The sequence below is a fragment of the Sturnira hondurensis genome, unplaced genomic scaffold, assembly GCF_014824575.4.
Source record: "Sturnira hondurensis isolate 20B ecotype Veracruz unplaced genomic scaffold, ASM1482457v3 Scaffold0011378, whole genome shotgun sequence".
Lineage (NCBI taxonomy): Eukaryota > Metazoa > Chordata > Mammalia > Chiroptera > Phyllostomidae > Sturnira > Sturnira hondurensis.
The window spans coordinates 8,441,488-8,463,052 of NW_028084009.1; the positions used below are offsets into that span (position 1 = coordinate 8,441,488).

The following is a 21,565-nucleotide window of genomic DNA, read 5'->3' on the forward strand; positions in this document are numbered from 1 at the left end:
TGACCAGCTGTTACTAGGTTAACTCCAGGACCTCATCCCGCTTCATTGCACTCAGTGTTTTCACCGGGGAAGGTTTTCCGGGGAGGAGGGAGGCTGGGGGGGACGCAGCCCCGTGTGCAAGGCCACACCCGGGGCCTGGTGGCAGGAATTCAGACAGGACCTCCTGGTGGTGGCTTTGTGTCTGGTGTTCCCTGTGGCCTGACATCAGTGCTGACTTCAAACAGGATCGTTTTACCGAAAGGCAACAGGCAGGAAACCCTGGATTCCCCAGGCGAGGGTGCTGGCCTCGCTGTGCGCTCCAGGGCGCATCCCCAGCTGGCCCTCCCCCGCCGGCTCCCCTCCACGCCCAGGGGTGCTCCAAGAAGCGCACCTGAGGCGCTGCGCGCAGATGCGAGTCCTGGCTGGACCAGGGCCCGCTGTGACCTTCGCGTGGCCGCCGCTCTCCGGCCTGTCCCCGACCGGGCCACCGGCAGCCTTCCTTCCCAAAAGATCAGGGCACACAACTCCGCTCCCTGCCAGGACATCTCCCAGCGGTCTGAGCCCCGCGGGCCTGGATTCCAAGCCACTTTGAGGCCTCGCGGCGTGGGGAGGGGCCTTCAGCGCCCCGCTTCAGTGTCCCCGCCGGCAACCGGCGGTGCCGCGTCTCCGCGGTTGGGGAGGAATTACTCAGCCCAAGCGCGCGGGCTCCAGGGGCGCTGGGGTCCTGGGCGATGGCCCCCCGGGATGGAGGCTTGCGGTCTAGGCCCCAGCCCCTCGCCGGGTAAGTCTCGCAGTCCCTCCAGCCCCGCCCCCGCCGCGGGCTCCGCCGCAGCCCCTTCAGTGGGCGGGCCCGGGGGCGCGGTTGGGGCGGGGCCAAGCAGCTGGTTGTCTCCGCGGGGGCCGGCCCCGGAGCGGATGAATGAAACACTGAGTGGGCTGTGAGCGGCGGCCAAAGCTCGGTGCGCAGCGCAGCGGCCCGGACCGGGGACGGTGAGTGCTCCCGGGAGTGCCGGCGGGCTGGGCAGGCGCGCGGGGCCGGGGCCTGCTGACGTCAGGAGCGCGGCAGGTGCCTGCGGCGGGGAAGGGTAGCGGGGGCCCGCGGGGCCGAGGTGACGCTCGCGCGGGCGTTGGGGAATCCGGGTCGGGCAGGGGCCTGGGGTCCGCAGAGCGCCCCAGACCCTCCGGCGGGCGTGCGGGACAGAAGGTGGACCAGCGCCCCACAGCCCGGCTGCCTCCTGGGTATCAGACGGAAAACGCATCCCTTCTCGCTTCCAGCTCCCCTTTTGGGAATCCTGGGAGGAGACAGGCGAAGGGCGAAGGGGGTGCGTGGTGGGCGACTGGGGTTCAGACGGGGGTGGAGAAAGCGCGCGAGGAGGGCCGGCGGTCCAGCGGGTGGCCAGGGCAGGTCCGGGCGCACATGCTGGAGCAGGGCACGAGGGCCCTGCCAGGGCCAGATGTGGCCCCTACAGCTGCCGCCTGCCACCTGCGGCGGATACCGCGGCCGCTGAGTCAAGGAGGAAGCCAGGCATAAAGTTTCTGGAGGGAGGCCTCGCTTTGTTCCCGCCATCCGCTCTCAGAGCTCCGGATACTGAGGGCGTGGGCGGAGGCAGCCCCCAAGGGGCGTGGGCGGAGGCAGCCCCCAAGGGGCTCCTGTGGGTGGCCCCCGGGGCTGGCCCCCAGCCCAGGGTTATGCCCGCCACGTGCCTGTCCCGGCCTCACCACGTGAGGTCCCACACTGGATCCCCGGTTGCAAGTAGAGGGCAGGAGGGATGGAAATGGGGGTGCGGACCCACTCCTGGCATCTGGGGGGCACACTGGCTCCCAGATAAGGAGACTGGGGGAGAGACCCAGACTGGTTCTGGGCGGAGGGGCCTCCACCTCTGGGAGCCGGGTGGAGAAAACCGCTGGGGTAGCGGGGTCAACGCCAGGGGCATGGAAAGGAGGCTGGTGGGCCCCAGAGCCCCCAGGCCTCATGCCCTGGAGTGCTGGGGCCCCCTCGAGTGGCCACCCGGGAGGGTGGAGCCACAGTAGTTTTCCGTGGGGTTCACCCAGCCTCAGCCTCAGCTCGAATTCGTGTGTCGGATCAGAAACTGGTCAGGACAGCAGCTGGACTCTGCGAGTCCGGCCCGGAAGGTTCTGTTCTCTGGGCAGGTGGGGCCAGTGGACCCCAGAGCACAGGAAGCTGCGGGTTGTGGCCTGTGGCAGCGGGGACTCTGACCATCGCAGCGATGAAGACGGCAGGGGCTGTCTACACAGCGCGGGCCCTGTGCCTCGAGCCTCGAACCCCACTTTGTCAATCCTGGCCACTGCACAAGGTGGCCACTGTCGCTCCCACTTTTCCGATCAGCAAACCGAGGCCCTGAGCGGTCAGGTGACCAGCCCACGGCCACACAGCTTGTCCTGGTAAAGCAGTTTGAGTCCAGGTTTGTGGGACCCTGGACACTTAGAGTTCTGTGCCTGGGGGTGGGGGAGCCAGGAACACGGACGCAGGACACTGTCCCAAAGGGCAGGCCCCCGGGCTCTGAGACACGGGCAGGACACCTCTCAGCCAGGTGTCCTGGGGGGCCCACCTCTCACCTCTCGGCCTGCACAGCCAGGCTGCCTGCGTGGCTGGGGAGAGGCAGGAGGGGCGTCCTGGTCGGACCCAGGTCCCAACTGCCCTACGCAGGCACTGTCCTGTTTCCTGCTGGGCAGGGCGGAAGGTGCCACCTGGAAATTCTTCATGGGGCCGCCTCCTTCCTGGGTGGGGCTCTGGAAGCAGGAGCCAGGCAGGTCGGTTGCCAAGGTGAGGTGGCTGGATACCTGGAGTCAGGCAGGATGGTGGCCCAGTGAATGAGGGTCTGGGGGTTGGCCTGCCCTTAGGAGCCCCCATGACTCCCAGGGGCTCGGCGTGGAGTGCCTGGCTCCCCCCAGCCTTGATGGGCCCTCGCCCCGCAGACCCGAGCTGCAGCTTGGGTCTCCGTTGCGTCCGGCCTCCAGCCAGCCAAGGCTGCTTGGCTCCTTGTGAATCGAAGTCAGCACCATCTCCGGCACTTTCCCTCCACAAGTCCGTGGGTATCAGGGAATGCACCCCGGGTCAGCCCTGCTGAGCCCTACAAACTAGTGGCTTTTTGGACTCACACCCCAGGGGCAGCGGCTGCCACTGTGGCGAGTTTGAGCCCCTTGGGCCTCCCTGTGGGTGACATGGGTGATGGGGGCAGGAAGCCAGACCAGAGCCTGGTGCTGCTGGGGCACCTGGCACAGTGGGGGATGTGGAGGACTTCCTGGCCATCCTCCTGCCCGTCCAGTGTCATCTGCCTGGGGTGTGGACAGACCACAAAAACAGCCCCTCTCGAGTCACGTGGTCACCTGTGCTCAGGCGTGCCTACCAGCCCATTGTCTGCTTTGGCAGGGGGCATACATGAGCCTCAGGACCTCAAGGCCACCTTTGTTCCGGGATGTTCAGCTGCTTGCCTGGCCTGGCCTGGTGTGGGCGTGGTGGGCGTGGTGGAGGGCTGTGGAACAGGCAATGGACAGGCCCTCGGGGATTCTGCAGGGAACGGGACCCCCGGGCCCTGGTGGGGGAGGCGGAGGAAACCGGCCCAGCTGCCTGAATGCCGGACCCTGGCTGTGCCCCGTCGTGGGCTGCCATCCTAAGGCACACCTTGCTGTCCTCAGTGGCCGTGGCAGCAAAACCCTGTTTCCACCAGCACTGCCCAGAGTCAGCTCTCGGACCAAATTTCTGGGGACGGGTGGACGCTGTCACTAGCCACCTGTCCTGCAAGTGCGGCTCACAGCGAGGCCAGGAGAGGCCATGCACAGGGTAGGGTGGGCTGGCTAAGGCCCAGACGGCTCAGGATCCCCAGGCTGGGGGGCTCCCGACAGGCCTTTTACCCCCGTGTTGAGCTGGGCCCCCCGTGAGCACGCTCCCGCATGGGGTTGCCTCTTCTCAGTGGCTTTTTTACTTGGCGAACCTTGGGGTGACCCTTCAGCCTGAGCTACAGGGGGCTTGGGATGGGATGGGCTGAGTGTGGCACCCCACCCCCACCTTGTTCCAGCCCCTTTTTTGGGCATCTACCTCTCAGCAGGCACCAGGGGCCTCATACTGGGACCCGTGGGCCTGAGAGGCCCTCATGAAACTTGGCCCGAAAGGGCCTCGGCCAAGTCCAGCCCAGGCAGGCCCACCTTGTGGGCAGAGCCTGCTGCCCCCAGCACCCGCTGCCCCATGAAGACCCTTCCGTAAAGTCTGCATTTCTGATGAGCCTGAAGTGGTGGCTGGACCCCTTCCCAGTAGGGAAACTGAGGCTCAGGGAGGCCCAACCTGAGGTTCAGCACCTGCCTGGCTCGGAGGCAGCCCCTCTGTGTCCCCTCTCTGCTTGGGCATCGCCCTGGAGTGGTGGGGGATGGCTCTTTCTTTTTGTTTTTGATCAAACGTCATTAATTGGGAAGAGGAATATGCTCCCTCAGCGGCCCCACCCCGGCTCGCCCCACCCTCCCCGCCCAGGACTCGGGCACTGGGGACGAGGGTGGGAACAGGAACAGGGCACTCCCTGAAGGACAGGCCCTTCCCGAGCATGCTCAGATGACCCTTCACTGTCATTCCCCATGCAAAGCAGCTCTGGGCTCACGACGTATGCAAACCGGGTAACCAGGCCCGGCCGTGGCTGCCCCAGGTCCGGCCACAGGGGTGTCCAGGATACAAATAGCCTGGAACCTCATCTGGAAGAAGGGAAAGCCCCTCCCTGCCCCCAAGAGGGGACACCAAGGCAGGGCGAGGAGAGGAGGCCGCTGCCCGGGGACTCCCAGGAACCACAGGGGGCCAGGGACGGAGGGGCAGCCAGGGTGCTGGGGCTCAGGCAGGGGTGTGGGACATGCCACAGCCTCAGAGCCATCAGGTGCAGCCGGGAGGGACTTTACCGCTGGCACATAATGAGAAAGAAGAAATGAAATCTGCAGTTTCCCCTGCAGCTAAGTTGTCAGGAGGGCTCGGGACAGAGCCTGGGGGAGTCTGGGAAGGGGAGGGCTCCCAGGGGGGCATTCGCTGGGCCAGACCCCAGACTATCCCGCAGGGGCTTGAAGTGTCCCTCTCGGTCACCCCGCTTCCTTCCTGCTTGCCCTGCTTTGCATAAACCTCTACCTGGGACGTGAAGCGAGCGCATGTGGGGACCTGCAGAGGCATTGAAGGGGATAGGAGGAGCAAGACCAGCGGCCACGCCAAAGCGTTTGGGCCTCTGTGGGGGCTGAGGTCCCAGTTCTCACCGACAGGGCACGGGGACCCACCCACAGGCCACCGACTCATCACAGCGCAGCCTCGGGGCCTGGATTTCCTCTCAGCGGGGGCGGGGGCGGTGGGGAGCCCTCCCCACCAAAGCCCCAGGCTCCCTCCCCACTCACTGTTCTCGGCCCCGTAGCTGGAGTGCCCCTGGTCTCCAGTCATGGGGCAGCAGGGGGGCACCGGGCCCTGGGACCGGCGGCCCAGTGGGGGTTCAGCCAGCCGCGGTGCCATCCCCTCCAAACCGGGGCGTTTTCTCGTAGGTTCCCAGGGCTGTGGGACCGACCTCGGGGCCGTTTGTTAAGAGTCTGGGTGTCGCACAGCCCTGGGTGTGCTCCGGATCCGGCTGCCGTGGGCGGACTCCAGATGCCACGGGTCCGTGGCAGGGGTTGCGCTCCAGCTGCCTTGCACCTCAGTACCTCGGTCACTGGGGCACACGGCTCCTCCTTCCAATCCAGATGCATCGATAGGGCTGAAGCCTCCCAGAGGAAGAAGCCCTCGGTCCGTCAGCGGGACAGGAGCTGACACTGTCCCCACGCTCGCCAGATGAAGGACAGGCCGGCCCCAGATGAGGCCGGAGGGCCCTCCGTCCTCGGCGGCTGTGGGTCCCCATGTCCTCGCATCCTGAACCAGGTCCTGAGCCCCTGAGGGAGGCCTTGGGGCTGGTGGACGAGAGCTGGGGGCTCAGTTCTCTTGATGCACAGGGGGCCGCTGGCAGGGGGCGCCAGCCACCCTCTCGGACGAGACTTTCCACATGGGCTGATTCACACGGGTGTGCCACACAGGGCTCGGGGTCGGCCATTGTCTCTCTGGGTCAGAGACCCACTGCTCTTGGCTTGGGCAAAACTTGGCTGCAGAACAGCGGGGGCCCCCGCCACCCGCTGTGCAGGACCTGGGGCGGCTCAGTTCCCAGAGAGGAAGCTGTGTCTCTGTTTCTTCAGGGCTACCCCACAGGACAAAAGTCTATGGCCCAGCAAAGGCCTGGCCCTCCTGCGACCCCCGAGCGAGCCAAGCGCGGGGCCCACAGGCCGCTGTTCGGCGCCCGCTGCACCTCGGGCCTGGGTTTGCAGTCATTCCCAGGCTACAGTGCTGACCCTCTGACCCGCTCAGGGCTCTGGGCGGCCGCTGCAGCAAGCCGCGCTGGCCCCTCAGCCTGGCCCGGCCCCATCCCTTGGGGATCTGCTCTGGTCCCAGGATGAGACCCAGGGCCTCCTGGTTTGCGTGTGCAGGCATGCAGACAGTTGTGTGTGCATGTGCACGAGTTGTGCGTATGTGCATGCACGTGCGTGGGTTCACATATCGTGACAAAAGACACGAGGCAGCTTCAGGCTTAGGGGTTTTGCGGGGCACTGCGCCTGTTCTGCATTTCTCTGTTTCTGTGTCACCGGCCACCCAAGCTGCGGGGCAGGCGGGTGGCAGCTCTGGGCTGTCCTGTGTGAGGGCTCCAGCTGGTCGCTCTGCAGGCGGCCCCACTGCCTCCCACGGGCGAGCTGGACGTCACCTTGGCGGCCGCCAGCCTGGGCAGCTGTACCAGGGTGCCCGCCTCTGTCCAGCAGGAAGCTTGGACAGCCCCCTCAGGCCCCAGCTTTCTTGTGACCGAGCCCAGCGGACCAGCCCACCCTGGGCGGCGGGACTTCTGCCGTCTGCCCACAGCCTTGAGATTGGCCGCTGATAGCCCGGCGGCAGCCGTCTCCAAAGCAAACAGCCGGCTGGTGTGTAAATGCCACTCGGTCAGAGGGCAGCTGTGACGCATGGGCGTGGGCTCTAAAGCCAGGCAGTGCGGACGGGTGCTCTTTGCGGCCCCGGGCACATTGAGGCCCACCTCCCTTACCTGTACGGTGGGCGTGGCCAGGCATGCACAGGGCTCCCCCACAGGGTGTCTGGAAACGTGTGACGTCACCGTGAGGGAAAGGGGGCCTGGTGGCATTCACCCCAGCCCCCCTTAGCTAGTTAAGTCATTAGCTAAGCAGGTGCGACCTTCCAGTTGCACGGAGGAGCAGAGCGGTGGCCCCTTGCCCGCTGCCTCAGGGACATGGCCCTGCAGGGGACCCAGGGCTGTGGTGGGCAGAATGGGACCCCCTGGCTCCAAGGCTCAATCCACAGAGTGTGGGGTCACCATGCTGCCACAGGAAGGCTTGAAGGGGGATGGGTGCTGCTTAGTCTCCCCAAATGCAAAACTGCCCCCCAAAACAGGGTAGATCCAGCCAGGTTCCCACCCCCGTGCCCCTGGGTGGCCCCGGTCTGTCTGCCAGGACTCCTGCCTTCTGACCCCATAGCGGCCGCGCTCCCAGGGCTCCAGGGTCTGTGCCCAGCCCTGTCCCCTTCTCGCTTCCCCTACCCCCAGAATCTGGACTGAGAGGGATTTGCACGGAAGGTCCCAGAGGGCTGGCAGGGCGTGGGCTTCAGGAGGGCTGAGCTTGACACTGGCTGAGGGCAGGGCTCTTGGGCACTGGCAGCTGCAAGGGCTGGAACTCAGCTGGGCCAGCGGGACTGCCCCAGGACCAGGCCGGGGCACGTGCCCACCCCGGATTGCCAGCCCAGCTGTGGCCAGGGATATGCCACAGCCCTGAGGCTGTGGGTCCAGGTGGGGCCCTGGATTCGGGGAGGGAGCTGGTCCCCAGGGCTGCCCCACCCGACCGGGTATAACCTTCACAGGTAGAACCCACAGCAGGCCCAGGGGACGGGGCACCTGGGCCCGTTCTCCCCGAAATGTCAGTGCATTTGTGGGTGGACTCACCAGAAACTCTCCTCACAGGACAAATCGGCCACTGGAAGACGGCCACGGTCACCTCGTGGGTGGAGATGCCCCAGCACGCGATGGGGGACAAGCCCTTCGCCTCCATGCCACAGCTGGTCTGCCCAGTGGCCCTGGACGACGGGGGCGACTGCACGCCCCCCAGCAGGCGGGCGTCCCTGGGCTCTCCCCTGAGCCTGGGTGTCCTCCGTCCAGCCCCCGACGGCCCACTAGACTCCTGCAGCCAGCCGCTGTGCCAGCCCAGGGCCCAGAAGCACGGCGGCCGGGCGGCCCCCTCGGCGCGGTACACGTCGGTGGGGCCCCAGAGCTCCGAGTGCGGCTGGCGGGCCTTCGCCCCCGCTTGCCTGCAGGCCTTCAACACGCCGCGGGGCTTCCTGCTCTTCCTGTCCGCGGCCTCCTTCCTGCAGGGCATGACCGTGAACGGCTTCATCAACACGGTCATCACCTCGGTGGAGCGCCGCTTTGACCTGCACAGCTACCAGAGCGGCCTCATCGCCAGCGCCTACGACCTGGCCGCCTGCCTCTGCCTCACCTTCGTCAGCTACTTCGGCGGCAGTGGGCACAAGCCACGCTGGCTGGGCTGGGGCGTGCTGATCATGGGTGTCGGCTCGCTGGTGTTCGCGCTGCCCCACTTCGCCACGGGCCCCTACGAGGTGGAGGTGGACGAGGGCCTCGGCACGTGCCCAGCCAACCGCAGCGGCACGGCGTGTGGGGGCCGAGCTGCGGGCCCGTCCGGCTACCAGCTGGTCTTCATGCTGGGCCAGTTCCTGCACGGCGTGGGGGCCACGCCGCTGTACACGCTGGGTGTCACCTACCTGGACGAGAACGTCAAGGCCAGCTACTCGCCCGTCTACATCGGTGAGTGCAGCCGGCGGGGGGAGGGGGAGGACGGGCAGCGCGGCAACCACACCGGCCAGCCGCCAGCGAGGAGCCTGGCCCCTGGTGCGCATTTTCCCCGTTGCCACCGTGGCCACAGGTAGCCCCAGGGGCTCCTAGGTGACAGGGAAAGAGCCCCAGGGAGGCCTGCATTTGGCTTTGAGAGAAATATTTTTAAATCACTTTAAAAAGTTGGCTCCAGAACCCTGGCTGGTGTAGCTCAGTGGATTGAGCACGGGCCTGTGAACCACACAATCGCGGTTCGATTCCCAGTCAAGGCACATGCCTGGGTTGCAGGCTGGTTCCCTGCAGGGGACGCACGAGAGGCAACCATACATTGATATTTCTCTCCCTCTCTCCTTCCCTTCCCCTCTAAAGATAAATAAATAAAATCTAAAAGAGTTGGCTACAGCCGAGGTTTCAGAGATGAAAACCCTGATGTAAAGGGATCTGTCCCCGGTGGGGGGGGGGGGTTGGGGGTCAGTCGGGTGCAGAAGGGCCCGTGTGGGGAGCTGCTTCTCCCAGGCGGCCGGTCCGGCTGCTGAGTGTCACCTCCCACGAGCCGCGCGGGAACAGCCGGCAGCACTCAAGGGTTCTGCTCCCCGCACAGCCATCTTTTACACGGCGGCCATCCTGGGCCCCGCAGCTGGCTACCTGATCGGAGGCGCCCTGCTGAACATCTTCACGGAAATCGGCCGACGGTGAGTGGCCCAGCCCCCCGCGCCAGCGCAGAGGTCGCCATGCTGCCCACGCAGCAGGACACGGTGCCCACGGGGCAGGTGGAGGCAGGGGCTCTGAGCACCTGCCGGTCTGGGGCGGCTTGGAGAGCAGGTGGTGGGAGGGGCTGGGGGAGCTTCCCGGAGCCATGAGAGGCCAGGCCACCCGAGGCCCTTTGCAGAACTGAGAGGGGTTTTTCCTGCTGCGGGTGAGACTCTTTTCTGCGGGTTTTCCCACACCGAGCAATTTCCCAGATGCCAGCTGGGTGTCCCAGAGCCACCGGCTCCCCACATGGGCGCAGGCCCCACAGGTTTAGCGGCTGGGTCCCCCAAGACCGACCCCCAGTGAGGACGCCAGGTCACCCACTAGTTCTGTCCCCCTGGGGCACAGCACGGGGACCCCTAAGACCTCCTCCTGGGCTCCCAGACCTCAGAAAGCCTGTTTCTCCCTGGCTCTCACACAGGACACCAAGCAGGTGGCAGAGAGCACAGGGTGCCCCCTCCACCACGTCCCCCCACCCAGGGAACCCCGACGCCCTCCTGCTAGGATTATCTGGGGGCCTCGCTTCAAGGGTGTCGTTGGTTGCCTCTCCGGAGGCCAGGCATACGGCTGCAGGTCCCAGCACACTGGCCTCTCGGGGAGTCTTTCTGGTGACCAGCCTACCTCCGAAGCTCTCGAGAGACCTGCTGAGAGGGGCCACACTCAGACACAAGATGCTGCCATCCCCCAGAAATCTCAAAGAATTGAGGAGCTCTGTGCCAGGGGCCGGGGCAGAGGCCAAAGCTGGGTTTCATTTCCTTGCGTGTTTTGCTTGTGATACGAGTGTTTGTATGTTTGAGCAGGAGAGACAGGGCAGGGATGAGACAGACAGACAGCGAGAGACAGAGAGATGGACAGAGGTGAGAGGGAGGGCAGAGGAAGGAGGCGAGTCCTGCTGACCATGGCGAGGGCGGACTCTGCAGGCAGCCCCGCCCTCCGGTGTCATCCTCAGGTGTCACCCTCGGGCACTTGCCCACGCCTTCTGAGACACAGGGTGGGCGAGGTGGGCTACCCTCCCACTCTCTCTGCAGATGGTGGCCTCCTGTCGAGGTTTCTAGTGGCCTGCCCTGGTACGAACGCCACCTGTGGCCTCAGGTTGACTAAGTGGGGTGTCAAATGTGCGCGTTCTGGGCAGTGCAGGAGGTAGGTGGGGCCGTGCCCCTCCCTCGCTATGCCCTCCCCCTGGCCTGCGTGGGCCGGCAGCCAAGGGGCGCCCAGCCTGGGGGCCCGGACGCTGACCCCGCTGTCTCTTCCCACAGGACCGAGCTGACCACCGAGAGCCCACAGTGGGTCGGTGCCTGGTGGGTGGGCTTCCTGGGGGCCGGGGCTGCCGCCTTCCTCGTTGCGGTCCCCATCCTGGCCTACCCACGGCAGCTGCCAGGTAGGTGCTCTCCCAGGTGTGTGAGCCACACAGCACCCCGCTGTTGCCTGCTGAGCAGCAGGAGAGTCCAGGTGTCTGGTGGGCCGGCCACCCTGCAGGGTGTGGCCAGCCAGTGGTGCCCCGGCAACAAGGCTGGGGTTCCAGTGGGGGCGAGAGCGCCCTTGCGTTTCCTTCTGGCCCCAGCTTTCTCCACCAGCTCTGTCCCATCTCTTGTCACCATGGTGCATCCTCATGCCTTCTGTCCCATGGGGGTCTCCAGCCTGGCGGGGCAGGGCCACCAGCCAGCCTCTGGTCCCTGCCTCTCACCAAGGTCCCTGTCCTCCTAGGCTCCCAGCGCTACATGGCAGTGAGGGCCTCTGAGACGCACCAGCAGAAGGACCACCGCGACAAGGTGGCCAGCAGCCCCAACTTCGGGAAAACCATCCGAGACCTGCCTCGGTAAGCAGCTGGGGGGTGGTCGCCCACCACACGCCTCTCGCACGTGCTGCATGTCTCGAAGACCCTTTGGGGGCCCCACACACGCTAAGCTTGGCCCCAAACTAGGAGTGTCCAAGTGACCCTCCCGTGGGGAGCATGTGGCCCCTAAACCCTCGTCGAGACCCGGTGCCCAGGGAGGCGTGTCCGACCCTCCAACTGCCCCCTGGAGTCGCCCCTGACTGGCCGCAGCCCCCCCTCACCCTCCAACCATGTCACTGCCCCCCACCCCTCCTCCCGGCCACACTGCCTCTTGTCCACTGCCTGTCCTCTTTCTCCCGGGGGGGACGTGGCCTCGCTCCCTCATCCCGGTTCACAAACAGAGCCCTGGGGGCTGCTGGCTGCTGCCCGGGGCCTCTCCTCACGGGACCCGACCCTCCATGGGGGCCTCTCCCGGTCCCAGGCCTCGGCCTTGCTGAGCGCCCACCTGGCCCTGCAGCCTCCCCGGCCCATTCGTCAACGGCAACATGTGACAGACCACAGGAGAGCTGTCAGCGGTGGAAATGGCCCTGTGCCTGCTTTCCGCACCAGAGGGTGGAGGGGAAGCTGGCCAGCATTTGGAGAGTCCCCGTGGCATTTAGCGTATTGTCCTCCCTGTCCAACTTCCTGTGGGCCCGCTCAGGAGAGCGCCCCCACCAGGGTGAGCTGGCCCAGGGCCTCTCTGGCCAGAGGGCGGGGACATCATGCCCTGACGCCCACTCTGTGTGGGACACAGAGCCCGTCCACTGCCTGGTCCCCAGTGGACCCAGGGTGGACCTGGGCTCGGTTCTCCAGAACGGCTGCCGGTAGTGGAACAAGCCCCCCCACGGGTGCCCTCGGTCAAGGCCGTGACTGGTTAGTTCCCCGAGCACACGCCACACAAGATTTCCGCTGAGCCACCCGCAGGCTGGGGCAGAAACAAGGAAGTCTGCCTGCCCCGGCGGGGCGTCACCCCCTGCCCGGCCATGGCCCGCCGCATGGGCAGGTCTGGGCAAGGTGGCGGGAGGGCTGGCTGCACCCGGCGCCCTTCCCGGTGAACACACGCACGGACCTGAGACCTGTGGGGGGCGTTCTGCCACCCGGAGTCCTCTGGCCACACCCACTCCACACCCACCCCGATGGCGTTTCATTCTCAGCCTTTCTGGCGCTGGGGGGAGAAGGTCGGGTCTGCAGAACCGGGCTGTCTATGGCCCACAGCCCTGACAGGGCTGCTCTGAAGTTAAGCCAAGCAAGCCCCTCCCTGCCCCCCCCCCGTGTCNCCACAGCGGGGCGTCACTCCCTGCCCGGCCATGGCCCCGCCGCATGGGCAGGTCTGGGCAAGGCGGCGGGAGGGCTGGCTGCACCCGGGCGCCCTTCCCGGTGAACACACGCACAGGACCTGAGACCTGTGGGGGGCGTTCTGCCACCCGGAGTCCTCTGGCCACACCCACTCCACACCCACCCCGATGGCGTTTCATTCTCAGCCTTTCTGGCGCTGGGGGGAGAAGGTCGGGTCTGCAGAACCGGGCTGTCTATGGCCCACAGCCCTGACAGGGCTGCTCTGAAGTTAAGCCAAGCAAGCCCCTCCCTGCCCCCCCCCCGTGTCTGAAAAGACGAATCAGGGGAGCGTCCCCAAGCAGCCCCCCTCCTGGCCACCTGCTATGAGGGTCTGGGCACAGGGGCTCCTCCAGCTGCCCTGCAGGGTCCCACTTGGTGCTGGCCTCTGTCCCCAGTGCGAGCAAGAGCCAGTGGGAGCCCCGAGTTCCAAGTCCCTGTGACCAGTGTGGGAGGGGCAGTGCGGGCATGAAGGTAGCCGGGGGGCGGGGCTCTCGGGGCAGGGGACCCAGGAGGACGGTGTCTCTGGGCCCTGGTGGGTCAGCCCTCAGCTGCCACCGAGGGCCTCTCCGCAGTCACAGCGAGGCCCTGGGCTCGGCAGAGCCGTCTCGGAGGCACCCGTCAGTCACCGGTCACAGGACCTGCTTGGTGATCAGGGTGCAAAAGGGAGGCTGCCCCACCCCGACCCATGTCCCTCTGGGCACAGGGACTCAGCCCCATCGGCCAGCATCTCTGCACCGGGCCGGTGCCCGCCGTCCGTGGCTCACAAGGGCTGGGAACGCCGGCTGCCCAGAGGATCTGCGTCCCGGGGCGCTGCCCGCACAGGCCGGGCCCTTTCACTCCCAGACCCTCAGGGATTGGGACTTCCCTGTTTTCTGTCCGGGCTCTGTCCGCCTTGCTGGTGCCTCTCCCGGCGTGTCCGCCAGCTCTGAGGGCCGCCCCTGTTTGCACGGCGCCCTGGGTGCTCTCGCTGCGGCCGCTCCTGATGGGCAGGGGGCGGGACCCTGCTCCTCCCTGCAGGGCCCACCCTCCTCGAGCCTGGGTGCTCGTTCCTCAGGTGGACTGTGGCCTGGTGCCGAGTGCTGACACCCTGTGACTCTGGGGACGCCTCCCCGGTGAAGCTTCAGGCTGTGGCACCGGCACCTCCAGGCCCACACCCCACGTCCGACACTCCTAACCACCCCCACCAAAGGCATGTGAAGCTGAGCCTGCTCAGTCCTCAGCCAGGGGTCCAGGGGGGTCCACCAGGGGACCAGCACCAGCACCCTCCCTCAGGCCCGGGCATCACCCCTCCAAGTGCACAGCAGGTGGGGTGGGGAGCCAGCCAAGCCCACTGAGGGCTCCCAGGAGGGGGCCTCTCGGTCCACATCAACAGGGCTTCCTGGGGGGTGGCCCTTCCCACAGGCTGCTGGTTGAGGGGCCCCACCTCTCCGTGCCCCGGGTCCCCTTTCCCAGGGGCCTGTCCAGTCCTGGACTTGGGGGCGGTGGCCCTCAGAGGGGCCTGAACAGCACCATGGGCCACTCAAGGTCTCTCCTCACCCCGGAGCCTGCACTCCGGCCCAGATGGTGAGGGAGCCCTTCCGTAACCTCTAGCTGCAGGCTGCGAACCCAGGTGCCAGGTCCCTCGGCCACAGCCCGGCCACGCCCACCCTCCTGGTCTCTGTGGAATAAACCTGGGGTGCCTACCTGCTTCCTGGCAGCCTGCTCTGTCCCCCCCTCAAGAACCGCGGCATTCCCATGCCCTGGCTGTGGCAGGCTCTGATGCCCGGCTCTGACACTCCATCTCTTCTCTCCGGTCTCCGTTCTCATCCCCCGGCAGCTCCGTCTGGCTCCTCCTGCGGAACCCCACGTTCATCCTTCTCTGCCTGGCGGGCGCCACGGAGGCCACGCTCATCACCAGCATGTCCACATTTGGCCCCAAGTTCCTCGAGTCCCAGTTCAGCCTGAGCGCCTCCGAGGCCGCCACCTTGTTTGGTGAGAAAAGCCCCCGCATCTTGGGGGACTCGAATTCCACAGTTCTCAGATGAACGAGGGGTCTTCCAGAGCAGGTTCCGGAAGGCCCAAGTGCGCTGCCCGCCAGGTGGCCCAGCCCAGGCAGGGGGAGCCCAAGCGCGAGGGCCAGGCGACACCGCCTCAGGTCTGACCCGAGCAGACCGCCCTTCCCGAGGGGTCTGGGTGTGCGGACCACTGTGCGCCTGGTGCGCTGACGGTCCCTCCGAGGCCCCAGGGCACCATGCTGCTCTCCAAGTGGGAGCCCACTCTGCCGGGGGCACGGGCTGGCCACTAACTCACCTGGCACCGCCTGCCTAAGGCCTCAACCAGGGTCCCGGGTCCCAGAGGACCGGCCCGCTGCAGACACCCAAGAACGGGAGGACCCTCCTGAGACCCCTCCTTGGGCAGCTCTGGCTGCAGGGCAGCCGCAGCCCGCTGAGAACACACCTGTCTGGGGAGGGGCCGCCCCAGCGTGCACGGCTGCTGTGTGGGCCCCTCTGGCCAGCGCCCCTCAGGCCTCCACGCCCGCAGGAGGGCCCGTCAATCAGGGGTCATGCCCTTTCCCGAACGCCCTCACTCCTCCCTTTGCCCGGCCTCTCAGCGACTCCCCTACCCAGACCCCACCCACAACAACTGCCTCCCGCCCCCACAGCAGCCTTCTCCCGGTCCTGGGACAGCCATGTCCTCTGGGCGCCCCCGGCCACTCCTCAAAGGGGCTCTGGTCAGTGCTGGGGAGACGGGACCCCTGCCCCTCAGAGCCCGACTTTCATCCTGGGAGCCCCTGCCCACCAATCTCAACTTCACTTTGAGGGCCCACGACCTCGGCTTCAAACCTGCCCCCACAGGTGGACAGGCAGAGGCCGTGTGCCGGGCCCATGGGGGGGGCTCGCTCCTCCCCAGAGGCAGGGCCTGGCACCTTGCCAGCCTAGCACTGCCAGACGGGGATGGCTCTGTGCCTCAGTTTCCCCGTCTGCCAAGGGGGATAACAAGATGCAGGGGGTCCAGGGCCCACCCCAGGCTCTGAGGGAGCCCCTGGCTGAGCCCCGCCCTCTCCCGCAGGGTACCTGGTGGTGCCGGCGGGCGGGGGCGGCACCTTCCTGGGCGGCTTCTTCGTGAACAAGCTGAAGCTCCGGGGCTCGAGCATCATCAAGTTCTGCCTGGCCTGCACCCTGACCAGCCTGCTGGCCACCTTGGTCTTCCTCGCACACTGCCCCAGTGCGCCCATGGCCGGCGTGACGGCCTACTACAACGGCAGGTGGGGCCGCTGCACTCCTGACGGGGTCCCCCGGGAGGGGGGAGGGGATGCGGGCCCTGAGCCGCCCCCCAGAGGCAGCGTGGGTGGGAGGGGGCAGAGCACCGCGTGCCGGGTGCCTGCTTTGCCTGAGAAAGGCGCAGGCTGCGCGGCGGCTGCCCGCCCGGCTGCAGCAGGACTGTGTCTGGGGGGATTCATACCTGGCGCTTCTGGGCCCCGGCATGTTGAAGCGCGGGGACCCGGGTTAAAGACATGCCCGCAGGGATGTGCGTGGCACAGGGTTTGGATTCGGGGCTGGGGTTGCTTCGTTGCGACGATGTCCCAGGATCCCATGAGGCCCTGAGTGACGCTCCGACCTCTGAGGGCGGGGCAATCCCAGCGGGTTGTCAACCCCCCAGCGAGGGCCTTGGGGACAGACTGGGGCCGCCGCTGTGTCCATGGGGCGCCCCGCCTGGCCCAGCCTCTGCCTCACTGCGCACTTCTCCCACCGGCAGTGCCTTGCCCGAGGGCCAGCTGGAGCTGGCGGCCACCTGCAACGCCAACTGCAGCTGCCCGGCAGATTACCACAGCCCTGTGTGCGGCTCCGACGGGCTCACCTACTACTCCCCGTGTCACGCGGGGTGCCAGGGCGAGACCGCGCCCGGCCCAGGCGGCCAGAAGGTGAGTGCGTCACATGAGCCCCCACCTGGGCCCCCCGGGCCGTCCCTGCCTCCTGTAACCCGCGCTGTGGTTGTGCTCCTCAGGTGTACCTACGCTGCAGCTGCGCCCTCCAGAATCTGCCCTCCGGGCCCGGCCACGCAACCCCAGGGAAGTGCACCGCCACCTGCCGGAGCAAGCCGCTGCTCCTGGTCCTCATGTTCGTGGTGATTGTCTTTACCTTCCTCAGCAGTATCCCCGCGCTGACGGCGACGCTACGGTAAGCCGGGCTCCGGTCTGTCGCCCGCCCCTGGGGCACGCTCCAGCGGGGCTCTGCAGAGGCCACGGAGTCCCTGCCGGGCCCCCCAAAGCAGCGGTGAGAGAGAACCATGCCTCTGTGAGGGGCTTTCCAGCTGGGGAGGTGGCGATGCAGCCTGGGGCGCGGCCTGGGCCAGGGCACTGGCCACGGCCATGCTTCCCTGGACGTGACGCGGCGGCTCCCCCCTCAGGTGCGTCTGTGACCAGCAGAGGTCCTTTGCGCTGGGAATCCAGTGGATCGTGGTTAGAACTCTAGGTAGGGTGCCCCCACCCGCTGGCCAGCTGCCCGCTCCGGGGAGGGTGTCATTCCCGAACGGCCCACTAGAGGGACCCGCCGTCGCCTTCTGCCCCGAGGGTGCTCCGCCCCACCAGCCCAGAGGCTCCGAGGGGTCAGAGGCCACGGGGGTGTCCCGGCCTGATGCCGCGTCCCAAAGCAGGAACATTCAGGTCCCCGCTGCACCCCTGAGAGCGCCAGCAGCCACGGCCCCCTCTCTGGAGCCCGGTCACGCGGGGCTCTGAGCGGCCTCTCTCCGCCGCAGGGGCCATCCCGGGGCCCATCGCCTTCGGCTGGGTGATCGACAAGGCGTGCGTGCTGTGGCAGAGCCAGTGTGGCCAGCAGGGCTCCTGCTTCCTCTACCAGAACGCCGCCATGAGCCGCTACATGCTCATCGCGGGGCTGGTGTACAAGGTGAGCGGGCCCGCCTGCTGGGGGTGGGGGGCGGCGGGAGCTTCTCACCGCGAGGGCGCCTGGGCCCTCCACCGGGACAAGCCAGGCGGCCCGTGTGGCCGGAGCTCGCCCTTCCCCGCTTAGAGCTGTCCCTGGGACCCTGGCGGTGTGGCCACTCTGACAGGCCCCGCCTCCCCGCTCACAGCCCCGCCCCCGCCTTCCGGGGCCTCTGCCGCTGTGCCCTGTGGCTGTGGGCAGCCGAGGCTCGGAGGGTAGAGCCCGCAGCCCCCGCAGGTCCAGGCCGCTCAGTGCAATGGGCTCGGGTCGACAGGACGGTGAGGGCCTTCCCGGACCCCCGGGCCCTCTGCTCCGTGCTGCGCTCAGAAACGCCCAGCCCGGGCTCCGGCCTGTGCCCCAGGGTGGACACTGACTCAGGTTTTGAATGCGCCCCACCCCGGAAGGAGAAGGCACAGGACTTCGAAAATGAAGTGGACTCCTAGGGCTGGGCAGGGAGAGTGTGTCCACTGGCGGGAAGCTTGTCCGGAAGGGCCAGCTGACCCTGGGTTAGGTCGCTGCGGATTAGCGTAAAAATAGCTGAGTGTGACCAGGGATTTGGGCCACCGAAGAAGAGCCCTGGGTTGGATTTAAAGAGACACGGCCTTCCGAGGGAGCTGGCCCCCAGTTTTCTTTCGTGTGTGTGTGTGTGTGTGTGTGTGTGTGTGTGTCCTGTGGTCCCCTCCCCTCCCCACCCCAACAGCAGGTTGGAACCGACCATAACCCTCTGACCTCTGCACAGCCAGCCTGCACTGCCTGCCAGTTCCAGCAGGGGGCGCAGGCAGGTGGGCCCCTAAGTACCTTTGCCCCAAAGTGGCCCAGGCCTGGCAGCCCCTGGTGAGGCTGCGGGGAGAGGGTGGGCGTTCCAGGGCACACGAGTGTGGGCAGAGGCTGGCATGGGTGCCCCAGTCTGGTTTTCCGGGCCGAGTCCCATGATGTGGGAGTGCCAGGCTCACCAGCTCCAGGTTAGGTTACTGAGGTGCCGTAACCAAGGCCCTCGCACCGGGCAGCTTAAAACAACAGGAATTTATGGTCAGTTCTGGAGGCCAGAATCCAAGGTCAAGGTGCCACAGGGCAGGTTTCTTCTGGGGTCTCTGAAGGAGGATCCATCCCAGGCCAGTCCCCTAGCTTCTGGGGGCTGCTGGCAACCCAGGGCTGATAGGCCCGTCACCCCAACTCTGCCTCCATGTTCACAGGGTTCCCTCTGTGTTCCCCTCTGTGTATCTGTGTCAAACCTCTGTCCCCTCCCTCCTGTAAGGACACCAGCCACTGGATTGGGGGCCCACCCGTCCAGTGACCACTCGTCTCGAGTTCCTTAATTACTCCTACAGGGCCCTATTTCCAAACACAGGTCCTGTTCCTGGGTTCCGGGGATCAGGACTCAGATACAGCTGTGGGGGCACAGTGTTCAGCACCCCCTTATCCACCGCTTCTGCTTCTAGTTGAACGGCGTTCTGGCTCCTTGGCTAAGAGCGTTGGTGTCCACACGGGGGACTGGCCACAGGGGGCGGGCTCCTCAGAACCCCGAGAGGACTGGACGGGGGCCCCCGGGCGGGCAGCTCCGCGGGTCCAGCAGCTGCTTTCTCTCCAGGCTCTGGGTTTCCTCTTCTTCGCCGCTGCGTACATNAAGGACACCAGCCACTGGATTGGGGGCCCACCCGTCCAGTGACCAATCGTCTCGAGTTCCTTAATTACTCCTACAGGGCCCTATTTCCAAACACAGGTCCCGTTCCTGGGTTCCGGGGATCAGGACTCAGATACAGCTGTGGGGGCACAGTGTTCAGCACCCCCTTATTCACCGCTTCTGCTTCTAGTTGAACGGCGTTCTGGTTCCTTGGCTAAGAGCGTTGGTGTCCACACGGGGGACTGGCCACAGGGGGCGGGCTCCTCAGAACCCCGAGAGGACTGGACGGGGGCCCCCGGGCGGGCAGCTCCACGGGTCCAGCAGCTGCTTTCTCTCCAGGCTCTGGGTTTCCTCTTCTTCGCCGCTGCGTACATCCTGTACAGGCCCCCGTCGGCGTCTTCCCACGGCCTGGAAGTTTCTCTGCCCAGCCAGTCTTCGGCCTCCGACAGCCCCTCGGACCTCCAGGCCACCCCCTCGGACCTCCAGCTCCAGAGCAACGTCTGATGCCCACTCACCCGCTCGGAGCCTGGGCCAGCACTCGGCACTCCCTGGAAACACCATGTAGCTGCTGCCCGGAAGGGCTGACCCTCACTGACCACTCACCCAGAACTGAGCGGGGGGCCTTTCACAAATCTCCCATTAGATTGGGGGGGCTCAATCCAGGGGGGCTGTGCATATCTGAGCCCAGGAAGCATCGAGGAGAAGGAAGGCAAGGCACATCGAAGGGCCTGCAGGGAAGCACAGGGATGGGAGAGGTGGCCCGGCACACCCACCCTGCCGCCGTGCCCGTCCCGCCTCTCGCTTTCCGGCCAGATCACACTCTGGGGCCTTTCCCAGTGGACACAGCCGAACAGCGTCGCCCAGGGCCTTGGGAGCCTGGAGACGCGTGAACAGCCCGGCTTTTAAATCAGCCCATGCCTTTCCGACTTAGTGCTGTCAGTCGTAAACGAGAGCAGGGCCGTGGAGGACGGAGCCGAGCCGCAGCCCCACCCCCTGGTGTCTTTGTCCACGGCTGAGTGAGCAGCTGGAGGCTCGCCCATTGGGCTCGGCCATCCGTGTGCGCCCGGGACCTGCTCAGTTCTGGTGGGCGAGACAGGCTGCTCAGTGGGGAGTGCCAGGTGTGAGCCCCACGTGGGTGCTGGTGGCTGGGCGGCACCTCTGAGCCTGTCCACTGCAGCGCCCCGACCTCCTAAGTTGTCCTGACGAAGGGGAGGCGGCGGCGGGAGGCCGTTTCCCAGGGTGCCATCCCCAGGGGGTTGGTTCCTGGTTCAAATCTGCTGTCACCCTTGTCCTCCCCGTGTGACCTGCAACGGGACAGGAGCAGGCTGCGTAAGTGTATATTTATTGACTCATATTTTGCATAAACACTTATTTCTAGAATCTGGTTTTTACCTGTGGACTTTGCCTGAGGGAATCCGACCTCTGTGAGACAGACATTTGTTCCCTGCTGCCCTCAGTCAAAATTATGTGAATAAATATATTTTAATATTTAAAGCATATGTCCTGTCGGTGTACTTGATTTCTGTGGAGTTGCAAAGTTCGGCAGGTCTGCCCGTCCCTCCAGGTGGAGGCTCAGATCGCTTCTGCCCTCCAGCCCCGGGCAGACTCCTGGGCTCCTTGACCTCCCTACCCCCACCCCAGGGGTAAGCTGCCCCCCTCCCACTTCCTGCCCCCCTCCTGTGCCCACCCCACTCTGCCGGGACGCTCCCACACTGCCCTCTGGCGAGACACCAGCCCCTGGGCTTTTCACATAGCCTGACTGCAGGAAGGGCCCACACACCCTCCTTCTGGACCGTGCCCTCTGCCCTCTGCCCTCTGCCCTCTGTAGCCTCGGGGACCGGGGCAGGGTCAGTCACTGGGGGCGTCCCCCTCCACAGGCCCCACGTCCTACTGGCCCTGAGCACAGCCCAGCTCCCCTGGGTGTCCCCTTGCCTGACGCTCCTTGTGGGCTCAGGGCGTGGCAGAGTCCTCGGCAGACTTCCCTGGGAATAAGCGAAACAGAAGCACTTGGCACTGTCAGCCGGAGGTGCCCCAAGGCATCGGCGATGCCTGGCCTGTCATGGGCGAGACTGCTGGGCGTTTCCTGATCCCACCTGGATGGGGCTTCCCGGGCACCACCTCTGGTGTGAGCGCCCAGCCCTGGGGGAGCTGCAATTGCAGCCACTGGGCACTAGGGGGCAGCATAGACACGCCAGGGTGGCTCCCTGAAGGCCACAGGAGCCCAGGCCTCCATGCCCAACTGGCATCCTCTCCCCCA

At 66.4% G+C, this 21,565-nt stretch overlaps 1 protein-coding gene across 1 annotated transcript; it reads left to right on the forward strand.

Moving 5' to 3' along the window:
• The first annotated feature begins 892 nt into the window (after nucleotides 1-892).
• On the forward strand, nucleotides 893-20,765 carry SLCO4A1 (solute carrier organic anion transporter family member 4A1). Its single transcript, XM_037060031.1, has 12 exons — nucleotides 893-969; nucleotides 7,986-8,843; nucleotides 9,472-9,562; nucleotides 10,877-10,998; nucleotides 11,325-11,436; nucleotides 14,585-14,739; nucleotides 15,817-16,012; nucleotides 16,504-16,669; nucleotides 16,753-16,925; nucleotides 17,155-17,219; nucleotides 17,503-17,651; nucleotides 19,648-20,765. The coding sequence occupies exons 2-12, from the start codon at nucleotides 8,033-8,035 to the stop codon at nucleotides 19,810-19,812; spliced, it is 2,205 nt and encodes a 734-aa protein (XP_036915926.1). The 5' UTR covers nucleotides 893-969; nucleotides 7,986-8,032; the 3' UTR covers nucleotides 19,813-20,765.
• The last annotated feature ends 800 nt before the right edge of the window (nucleotides 20,766-21,565 follow it).

What these genes read in the sequence shown, in the direction of transcription:
- SLCO4A1 (XM_037060031.1), top strand. Translation starts at nt 8,033, where the DNA reads ATGCCCCAGCACGCGATGGGGGACAAGCCCTTCGCCTCCATGCCACAG. An exon ending in TTCACGGAAATCGGCCGACG is followed by an intron (nt 9,563 to 10,876) that starts GTGAGTGGCCCA and finishes CTCTTCCCACAG; the next exon opens with GACCGAGCTGACCACCGAGA. An exon ending in ACGGCCTACTACAACGGCAG is followed by an intron (nt 16,013 to 16,503) that starts GTGGGGCCGCTG and finishes TCCCACCGGCAG; the next exon opens with TGCCTTGCCCGAGGGCCAGC.